General features: G+C 40.7%; 1 protein-coding gene across 1 annotated transcript; it reads right to left on the bottom strand.

Annotated features, from left to right (window-relative positions):
- Positions 1-750: 750 nt before the first annotated feature.
- Positions 751-19,393, bottom strand: LOC118216681 (beta-1,4 N-acetylgalactosaminyltransferase 2-like). Its single transcript, XM_035398078.1, has 13 exons — positions 17,712-19,393; positions 11,960-11,994; positions 11,787-11,803; positions 10,872-10,924; positions 9,737-9,886; positions 7,600-7,706; positions 7,123-7,160; positions 6,538-6,718; positions 6,207-6,293; positions 5,838-6,019; positions 5,193-5,336; positions 2,605-2,827; positions 751-1,701 (listed from the first exon to the last, which is right to left on the bottom strand). Exons 1-13 carry the CDS (start codon positions 17,858-17,860, stop codon positions 1,511-1,513), a joined length of 1,557 nt encoding a protein of 518 aa, XP_035253969.1. The 5' UTR covers positions 17,861-19,393; the 3' UTR covers positions 751-1,510.
- Positions 19,394-19,849: the final 456 nt, after the last annotated feature.

The raw sequence follows: 19,849 nt of genomic DNA, 5'->3' as shown, positions 1-19,849 counted from the left end.
AAAATTATATTTTCAAGGTAAAAAATCCTACATTGTATGCCTTTAAGGGGATTAAAAAAACTTGTGGTTTCTATGCTATAGTGGGGAAAATGTGCCTGAATAATGGACACCATTTCCCAGCATGCCGGTGAATCTGTCATTAACCGCGTGTCACTCACGGGTCTTTTTCTGGCACAGGGATGATCCCAGAACAGAAACCGGAAACCTGAGGGGCAAAATGGATCCCACCTTCTCAATACAACACTGCCCTGAAGGTTTAGGGTTGCTATGCAACAAACATGTTGGGTTGCCCTCGTGAATTTGAACCCAAAATTATCTTGACATCAGATTTTTCCAAGAATTAAAGAGGAAGGACATTCATCATATATTTCGGATATGGATTACAAACACATTCTGAGAAAGCTGCAGTCAAAGTTCCCCTTTTGGGGCATTTTTTGCACTCTTGGTGCCCCCTTTTAAGAGTACCCGTAATGTCTGAACTGTATATTTTATTTTTGTATAAATATCAGTTATAAGTCTACACATTATGTTTGTACAATGGTGTTTTCATTATTGTATGAAAAGTACAAATATGAATATTTTAAAAGTACCATTTTGATTCTGCTCATCTTTTGGTTTGTTTCCCTATAAAGAAAAATTCTAAGTGGATCTCTTTACCTTTTTGGGCTGCAGCCCATTTTGTGTGGCATAGAGCCTTGGGGGGGGGGGGGGGGGCATTACATCAAGAACAAAATGTGTTAAATGTAACAAAAAATGTTTATTCATTCATCTTTCATTAATCTTTCAGAAACATAGGCATAAATCATAAACTACATACACCTCATAATACATTGCATTTCATTTAGCATTTTGTCAGATGCTGTTATTCATAGCGCCTTGCATAAGCAAAACGGATTAGAACCATTAGGGTCACAATCAATGGTAGCTGTCAATAGAAAACTTATATAGAAATAATAAATATACAAAACTACAACTTAAAACTTAGTGCTGTAGTTGGTTGGAGAGGACGCAGAGAATGCAGTGCTTCAAGAGGCCAATTGGTTTGAGGATATGGTTTTAGATGTAGCAATGCTGAGGCTAGTAATGCTGTGATAGATGTTCAAGTATTGGTGGGCTAAGCTGTTACATAAGCAGTACAAATGTGTCTTCAGCAGCAGAAGATTGACAGCAGCTCTGCTTCCTGACTGCAGTGGCCAGCTCATTGGATGGGGAGTTGACATTACTTCACTTGAATGCATTTGCAGTGGTTTCAGATGGCCAGGGATCACACAGGGTGGTGAATGTGCAATCAAAGCTACGTAAATTTCATATTTCTCTTTTTTTTTTAAAGCATTTGGTACAAGCCCGGTCGTTCCAACCATATTTGGAAAAGGAGTCGGTCAAGGAGAAATTATATCAGTGCATCTTTTATATGTACAGTACTGAAAAACTTTCATTTGTAATTCAAATTAGCGTACGTACCGACATAAAACAAGGGTATTGTTGTAAGGTGCACAATCCCCGCGGATTTTCAGTACTTGATGCACTTCAGGTGATTCTTGACAAAGTGGAGATACATTTTAAGGTTGGTCTCAGTCTTGGGCGGATAGCGGTATTTGTAATACTGGGGATCCGACATCTTCCCCCGTTTAGCCTGGTGGCCGGTGGAGATCCCGGGACAGCTGCCCACGAGCAGCTCCCCCAGCCCGTCTATGAAGAAGTCTGTCAGACAAGGACAACGCAAGGGAACGCAGTAAGGAGACAGAGAAAAAGAAACACAGGACACCGCAATCTTTGTGGTTAAAGATTAGGGAAAGGTCCCTCAACTGATTTTTAAAAAATCAGTTGAGGGGCGACATAGCTCAGGAGGTAAGAACGATTGTCTGGCAGTCGGAGGGTTGCCGGTTCAAACCCCACCCTGGGCGTGTCGAAGTGTCCTTGAGCAAGACACCTAACTCCCTAATTGCTCTGGCGAATGAGAGGCATCAATTGTAAAGCGCTTTGGATAAAAGCGCTATATAAATGCAGTCCATTTACCATAAAAATAATCAGGAATCAGTCTGCCACAGGGAGGGTCGGCTTTGCTTCTCGTGGACTGAATATTTAATAGTTACGCACATCTATAGCGTATTTCATTTTTTCCTTTCGTGCAGCTGACAAGGGTGTGGCTTTGACCCGATAAGCGAGAGGTTCTCGACTGCATGGATTCATTTTAAGAGTGTTCGTGGGCAAGCTGCTTCAGCTCCTGCTCCGCTTTCTCTCAGCCCCCCACCCCCCCGCCACCTCCACACACACACACATACACACATGTACACACACTCAACATGAACGCCTTGCCCTCAATGGCAAACCAGTTGAACTATCTGTGTCCTTCCTAGACAGGCATCAGGCCAGAAAACTAAGGCTTTATTTAGACTATTTGATCTCAGTCTAAACAACAAATGATCACACAGAATTGGATATTGAATTGATATGATAACATGATTAAAATGTCAGGTGCCTGGGCATCCGACTTTTGTCTGTTCAAATCCAAAAAATTTCTCTCCCTATTGCTTTGAGAGGGCTGGCACATGCATGCATTTCTCAAAATCAAACGACTACAGATTACCTGACGCTTGGCCTCACCTGAGTGGCCCACTCTCTTCAGCAGTGGGTCGAAGCCCACCTTACGCACGGCGTCCGTCCGGGCCAGGAAGAAGTTGGTCACCACAGAGGTGAAGAAGCAATCGGGGAATCCCGGAATGGGCTGGTAGTCCCCTTTCACTTTACGCAAACAGCCACCTTCCTCATCCCCCTCCTCATTGACCAGCATGAAAGAAAACGTGCTTGAGCTTACAGAACCGCCCACCTGGCACGAAATCAGAAATGACACGAGACAGAATCTTAGAAACTTGGAGTTTGGCTGAAGGCAACACAAATACAGGAGTGGCAGTTATTTTGGCTGGACCGCAACAGCGGGGCTAGCCCTACAAACGCAAATGTCTGTGAATGACTGATTGACTGACTGACTTAGTGATGAAGTTACACCATTGGTCGGCCGGATCACGCGTGTTAGGTCCAGCCATATACTAGGTTTTAACCTGGTCTTGTTAGTGATTTAAGAGAAGTGTATTCTGGGGGGCATTTTTTTAAATCCTGTTCCTGTAAATGTCATATCCCTCCGTCCCTTAGTGCTCCATGTTATAATTATCTCTACTTTAACATTTCTATACATCACTGGACGGATTCCGGTTCAAATATTAAGGTTGCTTTCAATTTGTTTTCATGTCTATGCGATCACTCCACTGCGATCACTCCACTGGCTACCGGTCGCTGCCAGGATCCGGTTCAAAGCCCTGACCCTTGCCTACACTGCAGCCAACAGGACAGCTCCCATCTACTTGCAGGACATAAATCGATCCTATGTGCCTGCTCGACCACTCCGCTCTGCGGCAGCAGGGCACCTTGTAACCCCTTCCACCCGACCAAAGGGATCACAGAGCTTCTCCACCCTAGCTCCCCAGTGGTGGAACGAACTCCCCGTCCCTCTCTGAACCTCCCCCTCACTACCCATCTTCTGCTGTGGCCTGAAGACTCATCTCTTCAGACTATACTTGGACTAACTACTACCACACTGTATATTTCACTCTAAATACACTCCCACCCCCCCTTTTTATGACACTTGTTACATGTAGCCCCATCCCAGTACTTTTTGGTAATTTGTACTTGTCCTAATACTGTAGCTTATTCTTCTGCCTAGTTGGCTTTGCAGAGGTTAGGTCAGAATAGTGTTCACTGTGTTCTTGGCTAGAAATAGCTGTACAAAATAGGTATTGTATCTTATTGAACCTGTGTTTAGTAGTTGTCTACGACCGTGAAATGGACTTTTTGTACGTCGCTTTGGATAAAAGCGTCTGCCAAATAAATGTAATGTAATGTCTATCATTGTCCATGATACACATCGCCCCATGGTCTGGTATCAGTTAAGGCGCTGTTCCAGTGTGTGAATGGGCCCCATGGTCTGGGTATCCGTTAAGGCTCTGTTCCACTGTGTGGATGGGCCCCATAGCCTGGTATCTGTTAAGGCTCTGCTCCAGTGCGTGGATGGGCCCCATGGTCTGGTAAATGGTAATGGTAAATGGACTGCATTTATATAGCGCTTTTATCCAAAGCGCTTTACAATTGATGCCTCTCATTCACCAGAGCACCCGCCAGACACCCGCTTTTACCTTACGTTGCCCCCAATGCTGGTATCGAATGCTGAGCATGTTAGTGAATAAATTTAATGTTCTATGCCAGTCTACCTTGAATGCAGTTGCATCATTCAAAACCAAGACCAAATCTTACTCTAGAAATACCACCTGGATCGACGATCATATACGCTCCTTAAAAAGGGATTGTAGAAAGGCTAAGCATAAATAAAAAGGCTCCATTGCTTTAAGTTGATTATTACATCAGCATTAGAATGGTCAGTTAAAAACACTCTAAACACATATTTGTGATATTACACCTGAAAGGATTAAAAATCGTCTGCTTGTTTTCTATGTAAGCAGAGGTGGGTAACCCGGCTTCAAAGAGTAAAAAGACTGACCATGTATTTGCTCCACCAACATGCACTAAACCAGCTGATTACAATAATTAGGTCTCCTATCATGCTGAAGAGTTATGCTAATTAGAGTCAGCTGGTTTAGTGCATGGTGGTGGAGCAAATACATGGTCAGTCTTTTTACTCTTTGAAGCCGGGTTACCCACCTCTGTATGTAAGTGAAAAATAGATTTTTTTTTTAAAACAATTGCAAACTGCACTCACTACATTTCGAGCTGATGTGAAGCACTTTGATCTATGCATACTGGTGACATCAGCAGTCTTCAGAACTCGCTAATCTTTTTTGCCCCTTACATTCCGGCACTTGTTTGGGATCTAATCCGATGCCTCCCTGGCGCTCTGTCTGAATTTTCCTTGGTGTACTTGTTAGCATCTGATTTCAATTTCATTTCAAATTGCCACTGGTGCCACATCAGATAAAGCTGCAAACCAGCTAGCCACTGCACCTTAGCAGCACAGGGTTGGGAAATTTCATTTGAGACTGGCTTTTGTTTTAATTATGTCTTTGTTTGGTGCAATACTTTTATCACTCAGAATCTTCGAAGAGAACACAGATTAAAAAATAGAAGTAAACCAATGCCCATTTTGAATTATCCTTCATTTCAAACTATTTCTTGTTCTTGCTTACCACATCCAGTTCAGGCTTTGACTCCATGATTTCTACAAATTTCTCAATCTTTGTTCTCTCTGTGAACTCAAAGTCATCATCCACCCACAGAAAGTACTTGGTGGTGACCTGTGAGACAGCAAGGTTCCTGCCAGCAAACCAGCCCTACAGGGTAAAACAGAAAAAACACAGTGCATTAGTGAACACTCAGCACAGCACAGCATGCAACACTGAACATTCAACAGTGAACACAGCATTCAACACTGAACACTCAATACTGAACACAGCATGCAACACTCAACACTCAACACAGCATTCAACACTCAACACTCAACACAGCATGCAATACTCAACACGCAACACAGCATGAAACACTCAATACTGAACACAGCATTCAACACTCAACACAGCATGCAATACTCATCACGCAACACAGCATGCAACACTCAATACTGAACACAGTGTGCAACACTCAACATTGAACACAGCGTGCAACACTCAACACTCAACACTGGACACAGAAATGAATATGAATGAATGAATGAAAACTGACTACCATAGGTTATTATCTTTTAAAATCCAGCCCTATGTCTCTCCCTAATGTAGCACCATGTGCATACTGTACATGTACTAAAACTCTTCCAGCATCTCTTCTAAAAGCTGTACCTGTGCAGGTGGCATGAAGTACTGCTCAATGTTGCTGCCGTTCACTTTGCGTCGTTTAAAGCTGTCATCCGCAACGATGATTTTAATGTCTTTGTAAAACTTTCTAATACTTCTGATGAGATTGTTCAGTTTATCATATCTGAGGAAGGTCTTTGTTGTGATCGTTACTTGGGACTTGATATCTGCAATGAGAATCAAGATCTGCATTCTATAATCACACACACACACACTGAGGAGAATAAGCCAATCATTTCAACAAAAGGGATTCCCCACATGAAAGCTTTAAATTTGATTTTTAGGAAGTGAATGCATTTATGTGCTATGTTCTTTCCTTCACGAATTGCTAGGATTAATATTCAATTGACTCACCTGCTCCAAAGGCGTACAGAACTGGCACTGTAGGCTGTCGGATCACAATGGGGAAGACGGCTTTGTACTCCTCAAAGGTGAAGTGTACTGATGAATAATCAAAACACACGGAAAAACCAAACATTAATCTTGACAACTGAGATTAGCAGTTGATACCGAAACATGTATTCTAGATAATCAGTGGTTGCAAAATTTTATTGATCTGACTCATAGCTTACTCCCAAGTTTGTTGGTATACAGACAAGCATAACCATGTGATTTCATAGCTCATTACAAACCCTATAGAGTGATGAGAGAGAGAAGTGGAACAGAGCTCAGGGGAGGGGCTTACCCAGGTCTCCAGACTTGATGCTGTACACAGTGCTTCTGTAGGAGACCCGACCCAGCAGGTCATTGAGAGAGTGCAGGCTGGAGGCAGAAATGGAGAGAACCTTCTCATCCTGTCCCTTCACTTGGTCCTTTTCCTGAAGACTTTCCACTGCCAGGACACCACCGCTCACGCTCAATGTCACCTGCACATAGAATCCGCAGTTATGGAAGAGACCCGCAGCCTTTTCTCAGATTAGTAACTCACTTCCCGGAGGGCCAAATAAACCCACGTTTATACAATGCAGACTTATTGCTCGGGCGATGTTTGGTGATGTTATGGTAACATAAACTATCATTCCAGCCATCATGTGTGTTAATACTATCCCTTTTCATATTTATGTCAAATTATGATTAAACAAAAGTAACTGTGTTGCTGAACTGACTGCTTTCCTGTTGTTTTTTAAAAGCCAAAACAAACAATATTTTTTTGTCATTGAAACATACATGAGATGGAATGCCTATTCAAAGTAAATCTGAAAAAAATATGATATTAACCAAATTTTCCAAACAATTAAAATGAGAGGAGAAGTAAAATGTTTCTGCTTACCTGGTAATTTTGTTTTTGTACAGAATGCACACTTAAACCTGTAACAAAGAACATTTTAATAATAAATTCTGGAGAAACCCCTTTGTGTACTGGTATCTCTCAGTTAAATATAGGAATCCTGTTACAATATTGTTGGTAGTCAACAGGGTAAATGAATACACATTTTAAAATTCTAGGGTAAGGGAAAAGGAATACTGCTTTGGAGAATCAGCTGAGGATTCTGGAAATCACTCTGGAAACCCGTTTTCTACATGGTGGCAAATGAGAGAGTTCATAAATTGATTAATTAATTGATTAATTGAATAGAATGGCTTCAACTGATGCACTATCATTATGGAATGTCGCAATGTAATCTAGACATCATCTAAATGTTGAAAATCAATGTATTTACTGCCCTGGACCTCAAGGTTTCTCTGTTGAATTTAGTTTGAATTAATGGTGCTATGTGTAACTTTAATGTGGACAAATAATAAGTACCTGGAATGATGCTTGTTTGGAGAGGACTGACAATGAATCCTTGAATTGGATATTGTAGAGGCGAGTTTGGTGGAGCCAACAGAAATTGGTTAAGTACTGACTTTTTCCTGTAAAAGACACAAAATCATTTTGGTATGCCTGAAGAAGTATATACTGTATGCAGTACAGGTGTATATACTGGTGTACATGTACAGGTATATGATATATTTACAATAATATACACTAGAGACACTCAAACCCGTAATACAACAGACTATTTGCAGATGACACATTTTGACCCTGTAGGGCCTTATCAGACAAATTGCCAGTGTATAAGACACTTTCCCAAAAAATGTTTTCAAAGCAGCACTCTTACCACACAACAGCAGACTGTGGATAGACACAGTGAGCTTCGTAATGTCTGGGACAAAGACATTTTTTTCACGATTTGGCTCGGTACTCCACAATTTTAGATTTATAATGAAACCATTCACAGGTGGTTTATGTGCAGATTTTCAGCATTTGTTAAAAGGCACTTTAATGCATTTTAGTTTCACCGTGTTGTACACTGCCCCCATTTCGTGGCACCACAATGTTTTGGACACATAGCTTCACAGGGGTTTATGATTAGTCAAGTGTGTTCAATGGCCTCCTTAGTGCAGGTATAAGATATCCTTAAGTATCTAGTCTTGGTCCAAGACTTCTGATTGCGTTTGAAGTCCGTCATTGCCGTTATTGTCAACATGAGGACCAAAATTGTACCAATGAAAGACAAGGAAGCCACTATGAGGCTGAGAAATAAGAAAAAACAGTCAACAACATAGGTCAAACCTTAGGCTTACCAAAACCACACAATTTAGTTTTGAAACGTATATGTATATAAGTGATATATGATGGTATGCCAATCCTCCTGCCCATTATTATTAAGATTATGAAAATATGAATTTATAGTAATTTATTATTTTATTGCTGGCCAAATGACTTTAGAGCACCTGCTATTTTCAAAGAAAAAAATATATATTTTAGGAATTGTATTCCAAAATACCTAAGTAACGAAGGGGTGAGTGAGCAAGAAAGAGACAAATGGAGGCCTTCCTGTCTCTGCCTGACGACAGGCTCTGACATGGGAAGATGCATCTCTTGCTTATTTTGCCATACCTAAAATGCCGACTACAGCCTGCAATACCTAACATGCATACTACAGCCTGCCATACCTAACATGCATACTACAGCCTGCCATACCTAACATGCATACTACAGCCTGCCATACCTAACATGCGTACTACAGCCTGCCATACCTACCATGCATACTACAGCCTGCCATACCTACCATGCATACTACAGCCTGCCATACCTACCATGCATACTACAGCCTGCCATACCTACCATGCATACTACAGCCTGCAATACCTAACATGCATACTACAGCCTGCCATACCTAACATGCATACTACAGCCTGCCATACCTAACATGCATACTACAGCCTGCCATACCTAACATGCATACTACAGCCTGCAATACCTACGATGCCTACTACAGCCTGCCATACCTACCATGCATACTACAGCCTGCCATACCTACCATGCATACTACAGCCTGCCATACCTACCATGCATACTATAGCCTGCCACTATAGCCTGAAAGCGTTTATCCACTCTGCATACCGCTGTGCGAGACTATGCTCTTACAAGCTGCAGCAGCTGCAGGTAGAAGCAAACGGAAGCAAGCAAAGTGGACAGTGTCTGCAAATCACAATGCCCGGCTCCCATCATGACAGCTGTCAATCATTGTCACTATCTGATACTATTGTCATTTCACCCAGCCCTAGTAAATGGTAAATGGACTGCATTTATATAGCACTTTTATCCAAAGCGCTTTACAATTGATTCGCCAGAGCAGTTAGGGGTTAGGAGTTAGGTGTCTTGCTCAAGGACACTTCGACACGCCCAGGGTGGGGTTTGAACCCAACAACCCTCCGACTGCCAGACAATCGGTCTTACCTCCTGAGCTATGTCGCCCCTTAGTAGATACCAAAATCTTTAGATCTACAGACCTATGCTTTTTACCGAAAAGCCTGTAATGTCAGTGCTGTTCATTTCTGTTCAAAATCTGTGGCAATTAGTTTTATTTCTGGCAACTGCGCAAAACCACACTCACCTGATCAGATGGCTTTTGTACTGCTGAGCTCTGTGTTTGACAATGTCGTCAAACTCATCCAGGTTCAGGATGCTGCTCAAGTTTGAGGTTCCCTTTGGACAGGAACACGACTTTCGCTGATAGCTGACATTGGGCATGGGGTCGTAGATCCTGCACAAGCACAACACGCATCGGAACATCAATGAATATAACTGAACAGGTTCAGAGACACCACATTGCTATCTGCCTAACTCTGTCCTGCCCCCGGCCTTTCTTCAATCATTCACATTAATGTCATTCAATCCATTTTAGAATTCCCCTGCTCCCTGTTGCCTCAGAGTTTCTCTTTATGACCTTTTTTTTTTGGGGGGGGGGGGGGGGGGGGTTCAATTATAACTTTTCCAGATTTTCTGGACCAATGATTTTGAGATGATTTAGGCTTTTTTCATTTGTTTGGTAGCTGTTGGAGATCCCATGATGCTACAGTAAAGTGCTTGTGATCCCGCTTGTGATAAAGATCCATCAAAAACTGAGCGGTTTCTGCTTTCCTCAAACTCCTCAAGCCGGCTACGTTTTTCAACCGAAAACTACTGGGGAGCACCCGGGTCACATGAGAGTCATTTACTCATTTTGCTCAGGTTTTGATTTGAGTTTTCTACCCGTGACCAGACGTAGAAGGTCCAGGGGTTACAAAAGTCCTGCCGTGTGTTTATGCCACCCATGTACTCAGCCAGCTGATTTTACTGATTGCTTCTACCTCCGGGCTGAGGAATTGCGCTATTAGGCAAATCCGGGTGATTCCAACAAAATACCAGAGAGGACTTTTACTCTCTGAACCCGGATTTTCCATGCCATGCTCATGAATGCAGCTGAGAGTTCAAATATGCAGTTCAGCCAAAAGACAACATTAATCATAGAGAAAGCCTCTGTTTCATTTCATGCCTTCTGGCACTGATAGGGATGGGTGGACAAACCGGATCCACAACAACTCTCAAGCAGAGGTGTGTCTTCCACATAACTGATCTGTCAAGGTTTCGCCTTTTTTTCGCCCTTTTTTGAGCTGCTTCCTGTAGACTCGCCAGTACCGGGTACTGGTTTTTGTTTGTGTTGCAAGCACGAGTGTCGGTTTGCCTGCTCTGATGACGGGGAACCTTACCTGGGCTCCAGGTGAGCGGGACTACTGGTGGCAGGAAGGGTGAAAGGAGGATCCTGTGAACCAAAAAAAAACGCACGTCAGTGGCCATCAGCCGGGAGAGCAGCGGAGAGCTGGCGGAAGTAGGCCAGGGGGCATCGTTGGCGCATTGCCACCTGGTGGACTGTTCAAGGGACTCAGCCCACGACTCCTGATTCCAGCGCATGCAGTGTGCGTGTTACTACCGCCATCCAGTGGCACAGGTTGGTACAGCACAAACTCATTCACCACTTCCCTATAAAGTCCGCATGATAACCTAAACAGAGAATAAGACGTCACCTCTGAAGAAGTGGTGACACATGCTGTGTAACTCTGTTAGAATGCTTGGCTGTGTTGGGAAGTGTGTAACTCTCTTCGAATGCTTGGTGGTGTGAGTAAGTATGTAACTCTGTTAGATGCTTGGTGGTGTGAGAATGTGTGTACCTCTGCTAGAATGCTTGGTGGTGTGAGGATGTGTGTAACTCTGTTAGAATGCTTGGTGGTGTGAGTAAGTGTGTAACTCTGTTAGAATGCTTGGTGGTGTGAGGATGTGTGTAGCTCTGTTAGAATGCTTGGCGCTTTGACGAAGTGAAGTCTGTGGCTGTAATTGGCACTAGGCTGAAGTCTGTAGGTGTAATTGGCTCTTGGCTGGATTCTGTAGGTGTAATTGGTTCTGGGCTAGAGTCTGTAGGTGTAATTGGCTCTGGGTTGAAGTGTGTAGGTGTAATTGGCTCTGGGTTGAAGTCTGTAGATGTAACTGGCTCTGGGTTGAAGTCTGTAGGTGTAACTGGCTCTGGATTGAAGTCTGCAGGTGTGTGCGCTCTGGAAGTGTGAGGTCAGTGGAGGTTTATTAATTTACCAGAGGGTTGGTGTGCTGTACTTGAAGGCACACATGCTTACCAGTTTGGTGCTCTGTGCTGTCATCCCGCGTTGCCCAGAAGGGATTAGGAGCCCAAAGAAAAAAAAAAAAGGGGGGGGGGGTGCATATTAATTATGCTGTTTTTGTGATTTTTAATTTTTTTAAACAAACTGTAGAGATATTAGAATCTCATTTGATTAATAAGATTGTTTACCTTGTCCAAATGCTGTTTGGTGGGTTGCTGGACAACTGGAAGAGAAACAGATGGAGGAGTTCATAATTTATTCACTATGGCACCTGCTGTCATTAGTCACGGCAAGTTACTAATGCCAGTAACTAGTACCTCATGCCAAACCCTTCCAGCTACAAGTCTAGCGAATGTTATACCTTAAATTCATTGAATTCCCATATACTATATATTATTTACATAATGCTAGTACTTGTCTGTCTTAGTCTTAGTCCATGTCAGCATATGCCTTTTGCTTTTTGCTTTACAACACTGAAAATGCACCAACAATCCCATGCATTCATTTAACTACTCTCTCGAGTTTAAAGGGACCCTACAGTTTCTGTTCAGATCACGAGAAACACTGAAATTTGCTTTTTAGATCTGAGTGCAATTTATTTGCAGATAACAAAGGCAAATGCTCGTTAAGTGTAGCTTTTATTCTGAAATAATTTCATTTATGTTGGGAATAGAATATTGTCTTGACTTTTACATCTAAGATATATATTTAGCAGATGTACAAGTCAAAACAATATTTTATTCAAGACAATGAATGAAATTATTTCAGAGTACAAGCTACATTATTTCAAAGTACATGCTACACTTAACAGACCTATTCCTCTGTTATTTGCTTAATGCAATGCACTCAAACCTAAAAAGCAAATTTCATATATGTAAAGATCAGTGTCATGGACAGCATGGGTGAGACCAGGATAAAGATCAGTGCCATGAACAGCGTGGGTGAGACCAGGATAAAGATCAGTGTCATGGACAGCATGGGTGAGACCAGGATAAAGATCAGCACCACGGACAGCGCTGGTGGGACCAGGATAAAGATTAGTGTCATAGACAACGCTGGTGGGACCAGAATAAAGATCAGCACCATTGACAGCGCTGATGGGACCAGGATAAAGATCAGTGTCATGGACAGCATTGGTGGGACCAGGATAATTCAGTTAATTTATGTGAATTTATTGAACAACAATTTAAAGAACAAACTTTTTTCAATTTCAACTTACAACAACAGAAAAAAATAAGTTTTACTCAAAAATAAAACTACTTTCCTTTGACTAATTACAATTATTGGGAGTCTATCCAAAAGTGTTGTTTTTTCATGTACAAACAAACGCCAAAATGCAAAAAATTATTTTGAAGAAATTAGGAAAGTGGCATTAATTTCTCCTGCAGGCAGTCTATTTTTTTGATCCGGAAGTCCCGAAAATGGTAATGAAATCGAAGGGAATGATGGCATGATTTCTGAGGCCCACGTGCAGCATGCAGACATGGTGAAGCAGTTTAGATGTCATTCAATCAAACATTAGCATGGGCAAGATCTTAAGTGACATGGACCGTGGTATGATTGTTGGTGCCAGACGTTGCGGTTCCAGCAGTAACAGCTGCCCTCATGGGATTTTCAGACACTACAGTCTCAGGAATTTAGAGAACGACGTGATGAAAAACATCCTGAGAGGCTGTTCTGTGAGCTAAGCTATCTTGTTAATCTTGTTGATTATGGGTAGACTCATATAAGGTAACAGAAAGGCCACACATTTCAGCTGCAGAAGAGCATCTCTGAATGCACAACATTTCAAACGACGACTGAAGACCCACCTCTTCAGGCTGCACCTCTCCCCATCCCTCCCTTCCCCCCCTGTAAATGACTAAACTTAGGGTTGTAACTAGGCAGCTGTTTAATAGGTGACTTAGTTGATGCGCCAGTCTTAACGACTACTTGTATTTTTATTTATTTTTATTTTTCCATAGATTGCGTTGTTGCCGTTCTCGTTGTTAGTGTTAATCAGTTTAACCACCAGGGTCCAGGTTGAACTATGCGGTTGTTCCCTGTACTTGGACCGGTACTTCTCTCTAGGGGTTTCGTCATACTTGTTCCTGGTTATGGTTATACACTTTGTTGTACGTCGCTCTGGATAAGAGCGTCTGCCAAATGCCTGTAATGTAATGTAATGTAATGTAGAACGCTGAAGCGGACGGGCTACAGAAGCAGAAGACCATGTCGGGTTCCACTCCTGTCAGCTAAGAACAGGAAGGTGAGGCTACAGTGGAAACATGATCACTAAAACTGGACAAATGAAGAGTAAAAAAATGTTTCCTGGTCTGACAAATCTTGATTTCTGCTGCAACATCCAGATGGTTGGGTCAGAATTCGGAGTAAAATGCATGAGTGCATGGATCTGTCCTGCCATTTTTCAACAATACAGGCTGGTGCTGGTGGTGTGACGGGAATGTTTTCTTGTTACACAATTGGCTCATTAATACCAACTGAACATAGGAGTAAAAGTGCTGTCACAGACGACTATGTGCAGAGAACCTGCTTGTGATTAGGTCTGGATTGTCAAAATAAAGAATCAGCTTACCAGAATTGGCAGTTCAGGAGTGACTGGCATGATATGGACTTTCTGTTGAAATACCCAAAACTGGAGAGAACCAGTCGGGCAGGCTGCAGAATCCAGCCCACATGTTCAAACAAAGGCAATGAAGTTGCATGTTTTGATTAATTCCTTGGCACTTACCACAGAACAGGAAAACCTTCAAAAAAACTTTGAACCTGGAACTCACCTGATCGCACATATCTTTTTAAATTTATTTATTTATTTTTTTTACGGTGATAACATTCAATTTCACAGTAATCATAACTCAGATTGTCGGTAATATTGTGACAGAGGTCATCACAATTAAGGCTGTAACTATACATCACTAAATGGAGCTTAGTGAATGGGACTCAACCCCCCACCACCATTGCACCATTTCTGTGCCATAAAGATAAATGTATAATATATTAAAATATATCAAAAAGAGTTGTAGATGGTGCACTCTCCTTTAAAAAAGTTACTAATCAGTTGAACATGCAAATTACTGATTTTTCCTGAAAGGTGATAGCTGGTTTGTTGAATTGATTTTGTTGAAGGTTCTGTATGAATGAATGAATGAATGAATGAATGAATGAACGAATATAGTTTTCGGTCATACATTGTAAGGAACAAATCATTAAGCTTTGTACACTTATGTGTTTTTTTTTTTTTTTAATTTACATTCAATATTAATTTTTTTTAGTAGCATAACTTATATTCCTCAGAATGCCAGTGAGTTTTAATATACATGTAATTAAAATAATGCAAGTGGTATATTAAAACGCACTGGTATTCTAAAGAATATAAGCTATGTTACGAGGAAAAGTTAATATATGATGTAATTATAAACAAACACATAGGTGAGCAAAACTTATACTTACAGAACCCTTGATTTCTATCATAGAAAATCAAGGGTTCTGTAACTATAAACAAACACATAGGTGAGCGAAGCTTATACAGAATTATTATATTATTATTATTATTATTATTATTATTATTATTATTATTACAGGACCCTTGATTTCTATGACAGCTCGTGAGGAGTTAACATAGGAACAGCAAGCCACTAATATGTGCACCTTCACCAGGAAGATAATTTGATATTTCTGACAATGAAATGCTGGACATACCGTCCACATAGCAATGATAACATTGCACAACGACCTGTCATCGAACGGTATTATTATTATTACAGGACCCTTGATTTCTATGACAGCTCGTGAGGAGTTAACATAGGAACAGCAAGCCACTAATATGTGCACCTTCACCAGGAAGATAATCTGATATTTCTGACAATGAAATGCTGGACATACCGTCCACATAGCAATGATAACATTGCACAACGACCTGTCATCGAACGGACAACTTTAGTGGTGATTACTCTGGGAACGGTATGTCTGAGATATCATATAAGCTTGCTGGTGTACATGCATGTAGCCTCCATTTAGCCCCTCATAAACTGTCATAGCAGGCGACCAAAGCCCTTAGGATTGCATTCAATCGGATCCTAAGTGCTGTGAAGATAAGGAACACTCATACACTGAGGGGGCTGCAATAAAATGACTGATAAAAGGAGTTTATCTCCTCATCACCAGACCCACGTTTTTAATTTGAAAGTTGTGACTAAATTATTCACATTTTTGTGACACACATTCGATGTGTTTTTAAACCTTTGAAGTTAACTAATTTAGGCATTTTGAAACACAGGGATCCATAACACCTTCTAAGGTGATTAGACATGCCACTGAGGCTTTGGAACATCAATAAAATTGATGTAAATATGGCAAAATGCATCATCATTTGTATTTTTATTGTTGTTATTATTTATTATTTTTTTTGCCGTTGCTATACAGTAAGCATATTATCCAGGGTGTAATTTTAACAGGAATGCCAATAAAGTTTCCTGCTCTTCTGCAATCTGAGCCCATCAGTAGCACACAGTCCCCTGAGTCTGTGAGACAGTCATGGAATGGAACACAAGGCACTCCCTGGTGACTCTGCTTTAGAGTGCAATGAGATGAGCATCCATTTCACTCAGTTACAGATTAAAATCTGAGGACCTGTAAACTCAAAGAATGTATTTTCAATTCTAGTTACAAAGCACAACTAAATGGGAGTAAGGTGATTGACATTTACGTGGGTAGGGACAAGACGTAACCTTGACAACTAACCGTGGCCAATCAGACCTTACAGGTTCGGGCTGTTCAGCTACCTTGATGTTTGTTTTTTTCGTTTTGTTTTTTCTTGACCGTACAGGACCTACGCCCAACGAATGAGCAGTTCGGTTGGCAGAGAGGCATATTTCAGTTTATTTTTGGGAAGAGGAGAAAGCTTCTAAACGATAAATGCTAAAACTCCTTTAAATGCGCTAAAGCTGTCTCTTTTAAAAGCTACAGGCTAAAGCTGTTTTTTTAATGCAAAATGCTAATGCTGCCACTTGAAGGCTTAAGCTGTCTCTTTTAACATTACATTACATTACATTACATTACAGGCATTTGGCAGACGCTCTTATCCAGAGCGACGTACAACAAAGTGTATAACCATAACCAGGAACAAGTATGACGAAACCCCTAGAGAGAAGTACCGGTCCAAGTACAGGGAACAACCGCATAGTTCAACTTGGACCCTGATGGTTAAACTGATTAACACTAACAACGAGAACGGCAACAACGCAATCTATGGAAAAATAAAAATAAAGGCTAAATGCTGAAGCTGTCTCTTTTAAATGCTAAATCTGTCGTTTTTAAATGCTAAAGGCTAAACCTGTCTCTTTTAAAGGCGTGTTGAAGGTGTTCAGGTGTTTGCAGTAAATAAAAGGGGGTTATGAATGTGAGGGGTTGGGAACCCCCTTAATGCCCAACACAAGAACATAATTTCATGGATGTGACATTTTTCAAATAATTTCAATCAATCAATCAAATAAATTACATTTTTATTCAATTTGCTATCATAAAAAACCTCTGAATGCAGACAGTAGACAAAGAAGAATTATGTTTCAGTTTCCAGTCTAAATTCAACATTTCCCATGAAGCCATTAATTTCCTAAAAAAAAATATTCTCTCATTCAAGAAGATAAACAGCATGTTTGATATCTTAGAACATTAAAATACAGAATACACGCTGAACCTTTGAACGAGCACAGAAACTGAAACTTTTGCCATAATACAGAACACTGCAAAATATAACAGAAACCATAATGCAAACATATTTTATCCGCCCACTGGGAAGTTTATTGAATTTCTTGTCCCTTCTATTGTTTCCTGATACAGCTCTAACAACTGACACTAAAAATGATTTGGGGATTGTAGAAGACTAGATACACAGTGACAGATCAAATGCTGCACAGAATCAAAGCTTGTTCATAATCTTACCCTTGAAGAGGTGATGACTGCGTCACAAGGTTCAAGTAAAATAAAAATATCGTCAGTGCCCCGAGGATGAAGCAAACAAATAGGATTTTTTTCAGGGAGCTGGAAGTCATCATTCCGCCTCTGAAATTGGCTCCGAACCAGGAGACCATTAAAAAACAGGAGTTTCGAATTTGCTCATCAAATCCTGAAAGACTAATGTAACCGGCATTCACAAAATGCGTGAATGCATTGAGCACAAAAGAGGTCTTTGAAAAGTCCTCAGCCGGAACCTGCTGCTCCACACCTATGATCACCTACATCACGAGTCACCACAGCACGTATAAGCGCGAGAGGGCTAATCAGATTGTTGTAATTTCCAAAAAAAAAAACAGGAGCCAGATCGTTTTTTTTTACTCCTGTCAAAGAAGAATCTTGAAAGAAATGAAATGACTGGCTGGGCAGAGGCTTGTGACTGAAGGGAAAAACTCTCCTGTCCAGAGCTGAGGACGCACACAGATTTACTTACGCTGACATACCCTTATGGGGGACTCAATGCGAATACACATACACATGTGCGAATACCATGAAAAAAAACCTTGATTGTGTGTACTTTTGTCATCATATTTTGATCTCAAATCCAAGTATCTTAAGCGAAAAATAGCAGATTCCGCTCTGTCGTTCCTACACTTTTCGAGGGCACTAATGCTGATAGTCATATTTGAAAATCCATTCCACATCACACAGACTATCCTCATTCCACAAAACAATGTCTCTTATCCTGTTATTCAATTTACATGCATAATAATTCTCCACATAGTCACATAATCTGGCATGATGGATATATGTTATATAGAAATAAATCACTTTAATTTGGAAAGTGGGCCAATAATAATATTATTTGAGTTATATATTCAAAGATAGCGGGTTCTCCTCTCAATTATAGTGAATATGATTTTTTTTTTATCTTGTTACAATATTTCAATTATGACAAAAGCATTTGCTTCTGTTTTCAGAGCTGTTCTCTCATCGATTATTATGCCTATGATGGGGCTGAACAACCAGATTTGACAGACTGTGCAGTCCTTAGATTTTTTAATATGCCAGTCAGTAAAATCCACTACATTCGCAAAATACTCTACTGATAACCTCTAGCCTTTTGATTGCCTTTGGAGTGTTTTTGGTGTTCGTCAACATGAGGACCAGAGTTCTGACAACGAAAGTAAAGGAAGCCATTAAGAGGCTGAGAAATATATATATTTTTAAAAACAAAAAAACAAAAACAAAAAAAAAAACAGCCGGAGACATAGACCAACCATTAGGCTTACGAAGACCAACTGTTTGGAACATCATTAAGAAGAAAGAGAGCACTGGTGAGCTCAGAAATTACAAAGAGCCTGGTAAGGTTGGAGAAAACATGCTACAGATGCTATTCCATATATTTAGAGATAACATATTTGGGTTTTGCTCTCATTGCTGGTAAATCTCATTTGCAATAGTAACCAAATGCAAGCACAATTTGCCTGTGGGAAAAAAAAAGCAGTTAGCTGGTGTGGAGATAGTGACACTCCCACTTCCCCCTCCGTCATTTTCACATTTGGAGGAGGTGGAAGAGTTCACAGCTCTGGACAGTGAGATGTGATAGAGAGTGAGATGTGATAGAGAGTTAGATATGCTATAGAGTGAGAGAGAGATTGATAAAGAGTGAGATTTGATAAGGAGTGAGATGTGCCAGAGAGTGAGATGTGATAGAGAATGAGATGTAATAGAGAGTGAGTGATTTTGAATTCAAACCGAAATATTCAGTTCACATAAGCATTCTTATATACAGTCCTATTGGCAGTTCATTTTAGATTGCTGAAACAGAGAGCAACTTTGTTTTGAGCAGTGGCACAGCTAAGTTAAAAAAAACGTGAATATTTTGTATATACATTTTTTGTGTGTGTGTGTGCGGTCTCTAGTGTTTATTTGAAGTTCATTTCTTACCCAAGACCCAAGAGATCAATAGTATAAATTCATAAGTCTTCCATCTTATTGTGTGCTGTATTGTATGTACTGTATTTTTTATTTTTTTATTTTTTTCTATCTTAATCTTTGCAACACCAATGCATTATAGGCCTCCATATACTGTACAAAACAGCAAAAATCCAAGGGCACCAAAA

Source organism: Anguilla anguilla, chromosome 17, assembly GCF_013347855.1.
Source record: "Anguilla anguilla isolate fAngAng1 chromosome 17, fAngAng1.pri, whole genome shotgun sequence".
Classification (NCBI taxonomy): domain Eukaryota; kingdom Metazoa; phylum Chordata; class Actinopteri; order Anguilliformes; family Anguillidae; genus Anguilla; species Anguilla anguilla.
Note: the sequence above shows the minus strand (reverse complement) of the source record. Positions and strands in the feature narration are given on the sequence as shown.

Coding starts and splice junctions, on each gene's coding strand:
- LOC118216681 (XM_035398078.1), bottom strand. CDS start 17,860: ATGGTCTCCTGGTTCGGAGCCAATTTCAGAGGCGGAATGATGACTTCC. Junction 11,995..17,711: donor CAGTCATCACCTCTTCAAGG/GTAAGATTATGA, acceptor TTTCTCTTCCAG/TTGTCCAGCAACCCACCAAA. Junction 2,828..5,192: donor CAAAGCCTGAACTGGATGTG/GTAAGCAAGAAC, acceptor ATTTCGTGCCAG/GTGGGCGGTTCTGTAAGCTC.